At 41.5% G+C, this 14,783-nt stretch overlaps 1 protein-coding gene and 1 long non-coding RNA gene across 4 annotated transcripts in view; one reads left to right on the top strand and one right to left on the bottom strand.

Moving 5' to 3' along the window:
• lmo3 (LIM domain only 3) overlaps positions 1 to 8,671 on the bottom strand; it is a 53,191-nt gene extending 44,520 nt beyond the window's left edge. The window contains exons 1-3 of one of the 3 annotated variants that reach the window (XM_025899776.1): positions 7,646 to 8,670; positions 5,446 to 5,551; positions 2,876 to 3,089 (exon numbers count right to left, since the gene is read on the bottom strand). In XM_025899776.1, coding sequence (XP_025755561.1) covers positions 2,876 to 3,089; positions 5,446 to 5,470 — 239 coding nt within the window. In that variant the 5' untranslated portion in view covers positions 5,471 to 5,551; positions 7,646 to 8,670. Of the gene's footprint in view, positions 1 to 2,875; positions 3,090 to 5,445; positions 5,552 to 5,964; positions 6,710 to 7,645 lie in introns of those variants that run through there. The other 2 variants (XM_005460360.4, XM_005460361.4) reach the window with 2 other exon arrangements.
• A 1,396-nt stretch (positions 8,672 to 10,067) lies between these two features.
• Positions 10,068 to 12,134, top strand: LOC112842669 (uncharacterized). Its single transcript, XR_003214602.1, has 2 exons — positions 10,068 to 11,267; positions 11,896 to 12,134. It is a non-coding gene; the product is annotated as an uncharacterized LOC112842669 (long non-coding RNA).
• Positions 12,135 to 14,783: the final 2,649 nt, after the last annotated feature.

Consider the following 14,783-nt stretch of genomic DNA (forward strand, 5'->3'; position numbering starts at 1 on the left):
TCGTAGCCAAAGCTAACATGGAAACAAATACATCACACATACAGTCCTCACTGCCCTATGCCCAGTTTGTGTATTACTCAGTGGTTGGATGAGTGTATTTCTCTCTGGTCTGCACTGATCACTTCCATTACATGGCTGGTGGTGCTCAGCTGCAGCCCCAGCTCCCCGTGTCTCTTGCTGGGGGTGAACTCTGGGTCTGCGTAAGTCTAGCGGCCTGCTGGGGGCCCGGGATCTGTTCTGGGGGATTTTCCTTTTTCTATTTCTTTGCTTTCTTCACTTATCGTTCACAGTCTGGTGTTCACCCCCCGACTGATCCAGCATAACATCCACAAGACAATAATATGAATAATAAAGTAAATAAATAAAACAAAAACATTAACAAGAGGAGCCTACAGAGAGGCTATGGTGCTCCTCCTGGGAAAGCAAATATGTTTGGCACAACAAAGGATTCAGACCATAATTCTCCTCGGGCAGGACAGGGAAAAACAAAAAAACCAAAACACTGCATAAGGACCAATCAGATTACTATTATTAATAAATTTGTCAAAATGTCAAAATGGCCGAGGATGTGAGAAAATGATTACAGTGGAGCATACTGCAGCCACTTTTCTCTGCAAACAAAAGAAACCCCCTAACATCAGGTTTGTGGGACATGATGCTGATTCGGTCTGAGCATGCACTCTCAGGACCAAAAACTCTCCAGGTGACACAGGTGTTAAACTGTAACACTACTGGGGACAACACCCACAACATGCTCATTTTACCCCTTTACCCATGTGATGCTATGACAGCATGAACTCTGCTACAACTTCCATGAACTGTTTATTATCAGTCCCAAAAAGTTGAATCTGTTAATCTGAAACTAGCACCACTGACTAACAGTGACCATTGATCAGTGTGGCTGTTGATCAATGGTCATGATAATTTGCGTATTAATAACCATAAAACTGACGTTACGGCTCACCGTTAGTCAGAGGTGCTACTTTCAGTCATTATGCAAATGTACTGTTTATAAACCTGCAGTCAGCTGAGACTGCAGCCTCATTCAGTCGACTTTGAGTTTGATGGAAAAGCAATAAAGAAGAAACTAACGTAACGCTGTCGGAAACCTTCATGTGACTTCCTACTCTAACTCTATTAAAACATTTAGCTAAAACAGAAGAGTGACCTCATCACAGCACTAAGGTTTGACGTCAAATTACAAAACTTTTATTCTCAGAAATGAAATCGAAAAATCAAACAATTTCACAAACTGAATGCAGATTAAATTTCAAGGTTGTAATGGCGGCCCGCCTTAAACCACAAGTTGATTTAACATGAAAGTAACTTCAAAAACAACAGCAGCTGTTTCCTGACATCAGCCCACAGGATGGACACAACAACACTGCAGCTCTCTGGACAGAAGGGATCGAACTTAAAGTGTGTTTCAGTATCCTAACATGCTTCAAAGTCGTCTTTAATGCTTAATGAGGAGATGTAAATGTAAAGTCAGAAATGGATATATTTGAAATTTTAATAACAATAATAATGATAATAACAACAACATTCTTTAAAAAGATTTTAATTGGAAATAATTCATTTTTATTGGCTCCAGCCACCCACGACCCTGATGGATGGATAATTAATATTTAATTTATTAAAATGCTGTAGCTACAAAGATTGTTGTTAGAAGGGAAACACTTAATGTTGCTAATATTTACAGCATTACAATGGATGAAAAAACAATTGCAGTGTTAAAAAAAAAAGTTTTAAACCTCGTCTGTAAAATAAAAAAATGATTAGTTCCAGTTTTTATTCCCATTTAAAGAAGTTAAATGATCCAGTGATTTATTCTGAGATCACAGACTAGAGATTTGATATCAGTTATACTTACAAATATACCAACAATTATGTTTCTATACAGGAGCACAGAAACACTCGATTTCTGCCAAATAAAATCTTCTATTTCTATTTGTACGTATCAAAACTACAGTCTGTTCCAGGGAATATGCAGACCACGTGTACATACCTGGTCACACCGTACTGCTGAAACTCACACACTGATAAATAGATAAAATATTACAAAAAGAGAGCATGAATCGTTTGGTCATAATGAAATGTTGCTGTGCACCAATTAGGTTTGTGAGATAATGAATTACTGTGATGAGGTTTTTTTGTTTTTGGTGCTTTGACTCTTAGTGATTCTGTAACAACAGCCACAAACTTATTTACTTTCTGCTGTTTTTGTACTTATCACACACGTGCCCACAGAGACTGAGAGAATGTCTGAAAGGGTCATAAATGAAAATAAAATATTCACATTTTTAGTTACAAAAAACAACTTTCCTTTTTTTAAATTTAGTAACAGCAGTTCTTATGTTGCAGTTGCCGTCACAGTAGTAAAATACTCCATCATGTCCCAGTTTGTAGGAGAGAGAAGCTATAAAGGATGTGTCACCGCTAATGTGAAATAAAGTTTCTATTTATGGGTCGGACTGTTTCTGCTTGGAAAATCAAGTAAAAGTTCTTCAGGCACTTTATTACCTTTTGCCTTTATTAATTATGATAATGTTTCAAGTTCATAGTTGCTGCTATTTCCAATAAAATCATCAAATTTCAGTGAGTAGTTACATTAATATTGTAATATCATGCTGTCAGTCTTTTATGCACATAATTCTTTAAAAACTGACCCTTGTTATTCCGATACAAGGATGCAGTTACTACCTGGAACCAATTTAGGAAAATTGGCTCACACTCCTGTGATGGTTACTAGTGCCTTTTTAAAAAGATTATACATGAAACAAAATACTAAAAAGATAAAAAGAAAATACAATTAAACATTTAACACTTGGTGTGCTGCGTTTGCTTACTGCCAAAACGTCAGTGTCTCTCTTACCGTAGGTAGTCTCTCCGACACAGGATGAGATTGGCTTTGGTGTACAGAGTGGATCCCACCTCACCCAGTCTGCAATCACAGCAGGCACACTTGAGGCAGTCCTCGTGCCAGTACTTATCGAGAGCCTTCAGCAGGTAGCGGTCCTTGATCTTCCGGTTACAGCCGGCACAGCCTTTTGGCTTGGTGTCCGGCTGGACGGAAAGCATTTGTATACCTGGGAGAAGCACAAACAAAGCTTTAAAAGTCATCGAGCATGCAAACAGAGAAAGGATCACAGAAAGATTAAATGAAAAATTAAAAACCAGGTTAAACTGAGACCTGAGTTACATACATTTAATACACTGTTTAAAATCATGGCAATTAAAAACATTCACAAGAAAAGTGAAATGAGATATAAAATCAGGGATAATAAGCTTTGATTTTAATGCACCCCTCAGTCTCTGTACAGTCAGTATTATCATGCACTACACAAAATGCTCAGAGTTACAGATTTGTTTTTTAATTGTGAACTGTTAGTACATTTCATGTACTAAATGTATGTATGTTTTAGGTATGTGTGTGGTGTTTTCCTTTATTTGGGAATATTTACAATAAGAGCCACAGACAAGAGCTCCGTAGTGTAGTGGTTTACAGATCGGCCCCGTCCAGAGAAGACACATAAATACCTTTGGGCTTTTGCACCTGTTGTAAGAAAAATCTGCCAAATCAAACATGCAAACCTGCTGTGTGAATAAGGGAGCAGTTCAAAGTAGATCCAGAATGAGGTTTAGTACAAAGACTACAGCAGCTTCCATAAAAGTGTTACAGATATTCCCAGTAAAGACAAGCTGTGCAACATTTATAATTCAAAGACTGAAACAACAATTTCCCTGATTAGCACATCAGTCAGAGAGCAGGATGTGGTGCATTGTTTGATTAAAGAAACACTTCTTACAGGAACCCGACACTTTTCTGACCTTAGCACACATGTTTGCCTTACATTTGATTGTGTCCAAGCAGAGCAGCTTTTGAACAACGATGAGTGAAAACACTGAGTTTCAGTGCATGCCCACACAGAGCCCACGCCACAGTTTCCCAGCTCTTTTGCACCTTAGTGTTTGGGGGTGTGGTTAGAGCCAAGGAGGTTTGCAGTGGCCTGTATTGTTTGGCCTGAGCTAACTATGGAAAGCCTTTGTTGGGCCGTTGAGGCTGAGAAGGTGGGGGTCATTGAGTTTTTGCATGTGGCTGGAATTAGTATTCTCCTGCCATTCTCTGAGGAGTGGCACAGTCCCACTCCCCTTTGTCCCCCCACCCCCGCCCATACACACACCGACCACAGTGTTTTAGCTATATGTTTAGCTCTGCTCATTTTTAAATATTAAAACCTGTCAGAGTTTGAGGGCTGCGCTAATCTGTTCACTGCTGAGCAGTGTCGCTGTAGTCGTTTGTCCTTTGAGGTTACTAACATCTTTTTATTATGTTAGTTCGGCTTAGTTGTTAGTGCAGACTGATCAGTATTTACTACCCAGATGACTTGAACCTGCTGTTCACTGGAATGAACACAGCATCCACTATCGTGTTTAATTGTTACGTGAAAACTGCGTTAAATGTGTTCAACAGCAGGGAACTACGCAGTTTAAAAACTATTAATAATCTGTAAAAACAGATATGCGTTCTCTTAATCTCCCACAAATTCTGTAAAAAGTTTGTTTTTCTCAGGAAGTCGTTTGCAAAAACCAAACGCGTCGCGGTGCGGCAGGCGGCTCAGCTCGTTTGTTTCGGTGTGTTGGAGCTGCCGATTTGTTAATTGGCTGGATTTAGAGAACGGAGCGCATGGCTGCTCCCCCGCGCCTGTTCAGCGGCACTGATCCGTCCGGCCTCGTTAACACTACAAAGTCCCCGCGACTCATTACCAAACCAAAAGAAGCAAGAGTTTCCACAGCCTTTTTACTGTGCCATAAACTCGGCAGAGAGGGGGGAAGCACGGCAGGAATGTCGCTTTTTCGATTGCCGGGGAAGTGCTGAACAAAAGCTCCCAAAGAAAGCTCGGAGTACTAATCATATCTGTTTATTTACGGCTGGCTCGTAGCCTCCCTTTCCCCCCGTTCATTGTGGGCTTCCAAGCTGCTGCTGCTGCTGCGCGTCCGCAGCATCATCGTGTATCATCATGTGAATCCCGATCGAATGGAGGACGGCGAACAGAGACAACAACGGTGTTCCAGCGCGAGCTGATGCTCGCATTTTCACCCCGAGTTTAATCACTGTTGTCGTGGGAGCGCATTATCGTTAGAGGCCAATAACGGATTTCACAGACTCGCATTTCCGCGCACCTCGCACAAACACATGGAAGAGCACCGTGTGGACCCATCTGCCGTTTAATTACTGACAAAACGCACACCTCTCTCACGCATTCGTGAGGTGCTCTCGATAAAATGAGGCAAGTTAGATAATGGATCGTTTCTAGCAAAAGCAGGTCAGATGTGAACGCGTCGCCTTCGACGCAGAGATGCTGTAACTTGTCGTCGCAGAACACTCCAAACACACAGAAAACGTTCCGTTCATACAAGCTGAAGCCAAAGAAAGCGTCTTACCGAAACTTTTCTCCCTTTTCTGCATTTGTTGAGCCGCTGGAGCAGCCGAAGCACCACCATGCAACCCGGAACCGCCTGGACCGGAGATCAGCTGTCTGCAGGCAGACTGAGATCAGGCTTTGTTAGAGAGGGAACAATCCAGCACGGCGGCCAAAGTGGAATGAAGAGAAGGCGAAACACCGGCTAATAAAACGCAGGCGGATGCGTTTGCTCCCGTCGGGCGTCGCACAGTGTGTGAGAGCACGTTTATCGGTGCGCAGAGAGAGGCAGGCAGCGAATGACAGAACGACAAAGAGATGCTTCCCCTCCACGACACTGGCAACCTCATCACAGCGGCTCCTGCTGCATGCTGCTTGGCTCATCAGCAGGCAGAGCAGAGGTTACGCACAGCGGCTCACTCACCGAGCAGTAAGCGCGCTCTTCCCAAACTCTTACACGTATGAAGCCTTGTTTTCATGCAACTCGACACTATTTCTGTCACCTTTGTTTTCAGTAAGGCTCATTTTTCTGATCACTCACCTCTCTCAGCAAGTTTAAACCGAAGCCTAAACTAAAGCAGAGATTTCAAGCAACTACAGATTGCCTCTGCAGAGCAACTGGCAGCGCTGGTCGCCACATTGACCTGGAGCTTGGAAACAAAGACTTCCAAGAGCGACTGCTTGGTGTGTCAGCAGCTAGCTACAGGTGGAAGCTGCAGGGAGTGCTCGGGTCTGTCAGAGAATGAAGTTTCTCTTATTATTGTCCCACCTCCAGTCTTCTCAGCAGTGACACGATATGATCATTCAGTTATTAGCAGCTGTTTGGCTAAAGGATGCCTCCCGTACACGCCCACTTTCTTTGATTTTGGAGCCACGGGTGCGTGTAGATGGTTCCTGGGGCCTACATTATAGACACAGAAGCAAATGCAATAGTCCACGTGTAGGTAGAGCAGTTTACTTCTAACACTGATACTAATATTGAGATGAGCAGCTCTCAGAGAGTCACAGATGTAACTCCTTGCATTGTTTATTTCAGGTATTTGGCCAGAGTCGTGGTTTGTCCTACAGTGTTACATCTGCACAGGGTTCTAATTATTAACATTTAAAAAGATCAGTCCGAGCTTAAGCCAAAAAAAAGAAAGAAAAAGAAAGTACTGTCTACTGCTTGCACTTTTGTTTGGTAAAAGACTAGTGTGAGAAAATGCAAACATCCCAGTGCATATAATGGCTCTGTGATGACACCAGCCTGTGCCAGTTCTTTCTTTAATGGCAAAGGGAGGTCTCCAGCTGGGTTAACATCAACAACTCGGATTATCATCTCTCCATAGTTGCTTTTAATCATTCTTGTATTAAAGGAAAAATACATTCACCAGGTTTTCGCGTCAAGTCGTGCATCAATTAGCGACCTAGTTTAGATGAGACGAGGCAGCGAGGAGGCCCGAGTGTCACGGTATGGTTACCCCAAACCTTCCTCCCCACCGCACCACTGCTCCCTATCACACACACAGATACATCGTATAAATATGATGATAGACAAATGAAAGTGTGGAAGGCACAGAAGGAGGAGACACAAGTCAATAGTTGGCATGTGACTCCAGCCAAAAATGCAGCAATAATGAGTTGGGTCATAAAATGCTCTCCGCGCCATTATGAGTGATGAGATGCATTAAAGCTGACAGGGTATTACCTGCCAGTAATTAGGTTTTGTCATGGATTGAATTATTTCAAGGAGGCCTATCTCGGTAATCATGCAATCTGCTGCAGTGTGTGTGCAGTGTGTGTGAGGCTTCCACCCCTCTCCTGGTGCCCTTCCACCCTCCTTTCACTTGCTGTGTTCAGCCAATTATTCATTCTCCGTATGAATATAAGATGAAGACAGAAAGCAGGAGTGTATGTGGAGAGCGGGGGAGCGGCGAGCATCGCGCGGCTAGCCCGGTCTTCTCATGCACCATACAGTACTCCTGCCAAACGCAAAACCGGAGAGAGGGGACTTCTGTTATATGCTATGACCCCAACCATCAGCCTGTAATGAAGACGAACGTGCACCAAAACCAGACACGCTCTGAACAGCCTTGCATAAATGACATTTCAGGAGGAAGCAAATCTGCTACATTTCCATCCGATCTCTTCCCTGGGAGCTCAACCAGCACTTTACACGCAGCCCTCGCTGTGGCTAAGCTTTAACTTAGAACCAAGAAAAGCAGAGCACTTATAACACATACCTTGAAGGAGCTACAGCCAGGGACGCCCAAAACAAATACTGCCGTGGTTCGTGTCTTCTGTGTTCTCTTGACTTTGAATGAAAATCTCCAGAAGGTAACTTTCTGAGAGCTCGGCCAGCTCCCGCTTTTCTAAAGAAAACTTTGCCGCCAAAGTTTTATGGTTTGATAACTGTTAATAGTTGAGCTTTGACCCTAAACTCTGCTCCCCTTGCTGCTCTGTGACTCCTGCAGCTCTCTCACAGAGCATCCCTTTCCCCCTTCTCCTTCCCTGCTTGTGTCTCTCTGTTTCTCTGACAGGGAAAAGCAGCGCACAGTCGAGCCTCCTCTCCTATTTAAGCCCCTCCACAAGGTCCCCAGTCGGCAGCACACTCCAGCTCATCCAAGAAGCTGACAAGCACCGTTAGGGAAGGCAGCGCATGTTGCTCTAATGGACCTCATTAAGCTCTACTTACAGATGTTCTCTTAACATAATTGATCTGCAGCGAGTTGAGAGGACGGCAACCTATTCCCCAGCCCCCAATTATGGCCCGGTAATTAGATCCCCAACCTCCAGTTCTCCACATTCACCCTTCTAACATTCCGAAATATCAAAGTATCTCTTTCTCTCAAAGCGACCACCCCTCCCTACACCACCTCACCTCCGTGTCTCCTCCCTCCTCCCCACAAGACACTATTGACAGTCAGATCTGCTAACCTTTGTAGTGTAGCCAGATTAGCAGTGAACTCACTGCTATTGACAGCGCTCACTCAGTTTTCTATTCCTCCTTTCTCTCTCCTTGCCTTTTCATCCCCGTTGGGAGACAGACAGAGAGAAAGTGAGTGGCACAGATGGAGAAAAGGGAGAGCGAGCGAGGGGGAAAACTGAGTCGACATACGCCATAAAACATCCTAATGGTAATATTTGTCTTCATCTCTTACCTCAAATAATTCCTCTGATGCCAACTTTGAATAGAAAAGGCGTTGGGTGGAGATGCCAGGAGCTACAGAGTAGTGATAATGTAGCTTAATAGTACCAGTCAGTGTCACTCCTGTAGCCCTTTTCATTAGCCCGAATGCTGAAACAGAAAGCGTCGAGTAGAGGGTAATGTCCTACTTTTGCATGACATAAAAAACTCTTTATGATGAAAACTAATAAAGTATTGGGGAAATAATAACGATGTGGGAAATATTGTTCCCAGATCTTTAAGTTTTCACAAATGTAACAAAATTGTTTTTGATGATGTCAGGAAATGGGACACATACTGTTGCCATGTGAGAATGTTTTCATAACAGGAGATATCAACATGGTATGCACCCGCAGGCCTCACAGGACAAGTTAAAGCCCGGTGGCTAACTGGCAGTGTTTGTTTGTTTGTCCTGATCATCTGGTTCAGGAACATCGAGCCCACTTTGGTCCTAACTGAGCAAACCCCTCAATCCCTGATCTCAACGTAAGCTGAAGAAGTGCAGTTTCAAACACATGTATCAATTTTTCTACATGATAAATGTGTCAAAATACAGAAAAACGTTGTTGTTTATTGTTTTATAAATATGGAAAAAAATTGTTGATTGATGAAATTTAAAAACTAACATTTCTATAGTAGACAGTGAAAAACAGAACCTTTCCTTTAATTCTTTATCTATTAATTATAAAGAATTAATGTAACGACTGTGTAATATGTAATGGCTGTGGAGGAGCTCTGTATCAGCAGGAAAAGCTGTTAAAACTTATAAACAAAACCAGTTAAAAGCCCAAAATTACATGCCTGCCTTCATATTTTTCAAAGCCATGCAGGGGCCATATTGGAATCTTTGCTGGCCGATTCTGGGGCCAGAAGTCGTGAAAATTTGGTAACAAGCCGCGTGCATGTGGAAATAACCTGACACACAGTACATGTTATTAGTCTATGTTAGTGACCTTCAGTGTTCATGTTAGAGACATGTTCCATTATAGAGACAGACAGACAGACAGACACACACACACACACACACACACACACACACACACACACACACACAGTAGGCGTTTGTTTCTAACTGTCCTGTAAGTAGAAATATTCTGAACACGCTACATGTGGACAGATTTGCAAATATAAAATGAATTTCAATTTTACAATAAAACAAACATCTGATAAAAAAAACTTCTCATCCCAATATTTTTGTACATTACTGGTTTTTCTTTTGATATTCAAATATTAAACCAAAAATATTTGTTTATTGCTGTGTAAACTTGTTTAAGCAAGTCATTAGAAAAACGTATTAATATAAGAAATTTTGCTTGCTGATCTAAATTAAGACTAAACATTACAGGAAGCAGAGATCAAAACCAGGTAAAACCCAAAGTTATATTAGAGTCATGTAAAGCAGATTCAGACCAGCTGATTATTCAGACCCAGAATCAGCTGACTGATTTCTTTCTTTCCACCTTATTATGAGACTGAAGGACAATTTATAATTCTTTTTGTTATCTGTTTGAATGTTTTTTTTTCTTATGCAAAAATAAAGATTATGTGAATTATAGAAATGTGGATGCAATAGTAATGCACTTGTGCATAACCCTCCAAAAAGCCAACACCCCCAGAGGCTGGAATCCAAAGTGGGACTGAATCAGGTGGTGAGTGTTGCAAGTCAGTTCACTGGAAACCAGAACAACTAACACTGCAGTGGCTGGGCAAAACTGGCAGAGATTCTCAGGCACAGTTGGAGGTAAATATACAGCTGATGATCACAATGTATGCAAAGAGCCAGCTGGAGGTCTGGCTCCACCCAGGGCGCAGTTACCCGCCCCACTCAGGGCATGGTTACTTGCGTCACCTGGGCGTGGTTACTTGCCCCACCTGCAGCAGAAGACAGAAAAACAAGCATGCCCAGAGCCTGACAATATTTCAGTAATCTGTGCTTATTTATTTATTTATTTAAGATTCTGATGTTTAATTATTGCAGATATGGATGTTTCCAGTAGCCCATGTCTTGTATCTCAAATATTACACCAGAAATAATTTGTTTGTTCTTGTTCAACCAAGTTATTAGACATTTGTGTATGTAGCTTGTGTATGAACAAACTGTCTGGTCATGTGAATGTGCATTATTTGACTATATGAATAATAATAGCAATAATAATTAGTATTATTCTTAACAATAGGAATAGAAATAATGATAAAAGAGTGGGTCTATGTGGGAACTGGGAAGAATGATCACCCTAGATGCTGGGGATGGCACAGGGGAACCCTCATTGGTCGTACTGTGTTATTTCAAACAGGGGGAGGTGTCATTATTGGTCAGGTGAATAGTGAACAGAATGGATGATCATGGTGTTGTAAAAGTCCAGACCTTGGCTTGACTGAAACGCTGTGATGGGACTTTAAAAGAGCTCTGCATAAACACAAGCCTGCAAACGTCAGTGATCTGAAGCAATGTTGGAAAGTTTCTGTATAAAAGGCCCCAAAGTTCACAGAATAGTTTTATTGGTGTTTATAAGTTTATATAAGTTCATTTAATTTTCAACCCTCTCCAATTTGGGCCAGCCCACCGTCTAGTGACATCATCCGGTTAGTAAGGTGGGCAGTTTAATGTCGGATGAGCAGTGTTGGTCCGGAGGGGGTGCACTGATTCCTGGGGAATGTTATGTGTGCGTAAATGACAAGTAAGTATTGACCTGTGTTGTATTTTGCCTTTGCTTGTGTCAGTACTGTAGTATGTTACCATTTAGGAGCTAATGTAGTCCATAGTTGGAGCGGTAGGCCACGCATGCAACGCGTGAGTTCACCCTCATTTCATATGCTAATTTATGTTGTTAGCTTACCCCGGTTTAGCTTTGTTGACGCATGCACGGTCGCTCGTATGTCCATAATGTCATTCCTGTGGTATCAGACCTTCTCTGTATGTTGTATGTGATGCTTGTGATTGTTTACTTTAAAGTAGCGGAGTCTGTAGCGAACAATTAGGTACAAGGATTAATAAAATAGCGATCGTAGTTTGACCGGAAGGATCGCGTTCCCGCTTGCCCTTCACAACAAGAGCATTACGGCTGATTATAATAGGGAAGCTTTTATTTTGTACAACTACCGGAAGTAGTTCCTATGTCCCCACGGTAACTTAACCTCGCACTAATGCTGTTTAGTTGCATAGTGTGAGCAGTTTGAAGTGTACTATATTTTTTCTGATCTTTATATTTGATTATGTTAACTATATTGTATTATGTCTGTATTTGAGTGTTTTACTTGTCTATTCTCTTTATTTATCGTTATTTCCCTTGTTTATTTCCTTTGTAGAAAACCACACACACACACACACACACACACACACCTATGTACACCCGCTGTGTTTACAGCCCCAGAAATTGAGTGGTGACAATAAAGTGCCTCAAACAGAACCTCAAGCTCCCTTCTTCTTTCCTACTCTGGGACAATTTGGCCTTAAGTGGTGTTCTGGCCGACACACCGGAGTGACCGTAGTGCTCAAAGACTGAATCAGTGCCACAGCCGTGCCCATCTTTGATATCTCCACTACAGTTTCACTTTCAGTTTTTCACACATTGCATAAATAAATTATGACATGGTGTAACTGTCCTGTGTTGTTATTATGAGCAAAACTACGTGCACATCAGCATCACGTAAAGCACTAGAGATGTTTAACTGGCATGTTCGTTGTAGTTAGTATTTATATAAAACTGAACTGTGGTCTTTATTTTTCAGTATGTATCCTTGTTGCCCTTGAAAATGAAATTTCTGGCATGATTAGTTTGTAAAAGACTCAAACAGGAACTAAAAATAAATGTGTTTATCACAGGCATGACTGGTGTCACAGTACAGGATGAGCTGTTACAAGCCAACAGTATACACACGTCCTGTAAACTTGCAACTCTTATTTCATTTTTTCATCTTTACTTCAAAGGCTAGTTGTTGCTAAAAGTTATTTGATTTGAATTCATTTATTAAAGCAGTCTTCAGCTGTATTGTTTAAATGGAGTGTTGGAGACATTACTCAAAAACATAATGTATTACATATTACTTATTATTTTTCTTAAAAATAAAGGAGTATGTTTGGTAATTTTTCACACTACTTGTTACATTACTTTTTACTCTGTAAAATGCACTGATAAATACCAGTTAACAATAAAACTTTAGGCTACAGTCTCACACACCAACACAAATCTCTATGCTATCAATCTTTCTTTAGTGTTTACATATGAACACAAAGCAAAAGTTAAAAATCAGCCCAAAGATGCTTCAAAATGAGCTCCACAGTGATTGGACTTTAGAAACAGAAACAGGTAGAAACGGAGGCTGCTGGTTTGAATGCTCATCAGCTCGTTACCTGTTGAAGATCAGGTAGCTGCTGAGCTGGGGTCACCGTTCACGGCTTTATCATCGCTCTGGATGCTTTGCTAGGTTTGTGTTGGCATGCTGTCTGTGCAGATGGTTGCAAAGAGTCACTGTTGTGTTCGCAGAAAAATGCAGTTGTTTCTATCCTGGATGTAAGAATAAAAAAAATATTTGCATTTTTGCTCCAGAAAAGCTGTATTGCTGTTCCGCTCCACCGCTGTCATCCTGCCACATGCAACCTAAAGGTGTGCAGGAAAAAAAAAGCTTGTTTCTTGGATGATTTTTTTCTCTCTATCTCACCATTATGCAGATCATTGAAGAACCGTTGTAATACAAATAATGACATAATTGTAACTATAATGTGATTTCCGAGTATAGTACAGATTACTATATACATCACACTGTTACAGCCAACACTGTTTATAACACACGTTTAATTTAGGTATGCTGTACTTGAGGCCACAATATCTACTTAGACTTAACAGTATGTAGTTCTTCTGAACCATCCGATACTTCACAGAGTAAACAGTATTTCAGCTGTCCTGTCATCATTTTTTTTAAAATTCAGCATTCCTTAAATACAATTACAGGAACATGCATGAAGTTTAAAGCTATAAAGTTAGAGAGATATAAAGCAATCTGATCCACTATTTTCAGTAGCAATCACAAGATCGCTCTGCTCAGTCCGATCCTCAGCTCCTGATCCTGGGCTCAGGTCTCCTGTGCAGAGAGGAAAAAAAGGTAAACTGCAGTCACAAAGCCAAAGCAGATGAATGTGCAGATACAGAAGACCCAATTCAATTCAATTCAATTCAATTTTATTGATACAGCTCCAAATCACAACAAAAGTCGCCTCAAGGCGCTTTATATTGTACAGTAGATCATACAATAATAGATACAGTGAAAAACCCAACAATCATATGACCCCTATGAGCAAGCACTTTGGCGACAGTGGGAAGGAAAAACTCCCTTTTAACAGGAAGAAACCTCCGGCAGAACCAGGCTCAGGGAGGGGCGGGGCCATCTGCTGTGACCGGTTGGGGTGAGAGAAGGAAGACAGGATAAAGACATGCTGTGGAAGAGAGACAGAGATTAATAACAGATATGATTCGATGCAGAGAGGTCTATTAACACATAGTGAGTGAGAAAGGTGACTGAAAAGGAAAAACTCAATGCATCATGGGAATCCCCGGCAGCCTACGTCTATTGCAGCATAACTAAGGGAGGATTCAGGGTCACCTGGTCCAGCCCTAACTATATGCTTTAGCAAAAAGGAAAGTTTGAAGCCTAATCTTGAAAGTAGAGATAGTGTCTGTCTCCTGAATCCAAACTGGAAGCTGGTTCCACAGAAGAGGGGCCTGAAAACTGAAGGCTCTGCCTCCCATTCTACTTTTAAATACTCTAGGAACAACAAGTAGGCCTGCAGTGTGAGAGCGAAGTGCTCTAATAGGGTGATATGGTACTACAAGGTCATTAAGATAAGATGGGCCTGATTATTTAAGACCTTGTATGTGAGGAGCAGGATTTTGAATTCAATTCTGGATTTAACAGGAAGCCAATGAAGGGAAGCCAAAACAGGAGAAATCTGCTCTCTCTTTCTAGTCCCTGTCAGGACTCTTGCTGCAGCATTTTGGATCAGCTGAAGACTTTTCAGCGAGTTTTTAGGACATCCTGATAATAAAGAATTACAGTAGTCCAGCCTGGAAGTAATAAATGCATGAACTAGTTTTTCAGCGTCACTCTGAGACAGGATATTTCTAACTTTAGAGATGTTGCACAAATGGAAGAAAGCAGAAAGTCTTACATATTTGTTTAATATGTGCGTTGAAGGACAT

This window comes from Oreochromis niloticus, linkage group LG17 (assembly GCF_001858045.2).
Source record: "Oreochromis niloticus isolate F11D_XX linkage group LG17, O_niloticus_UMD_NMBU, whole genome shotgun sequence".
NCBI lineage: Eukaryota > Metazoa > Chordata > Actinopteri > Cichliformes > Cichlidae > Oreochromis > Oreochromis niloticus.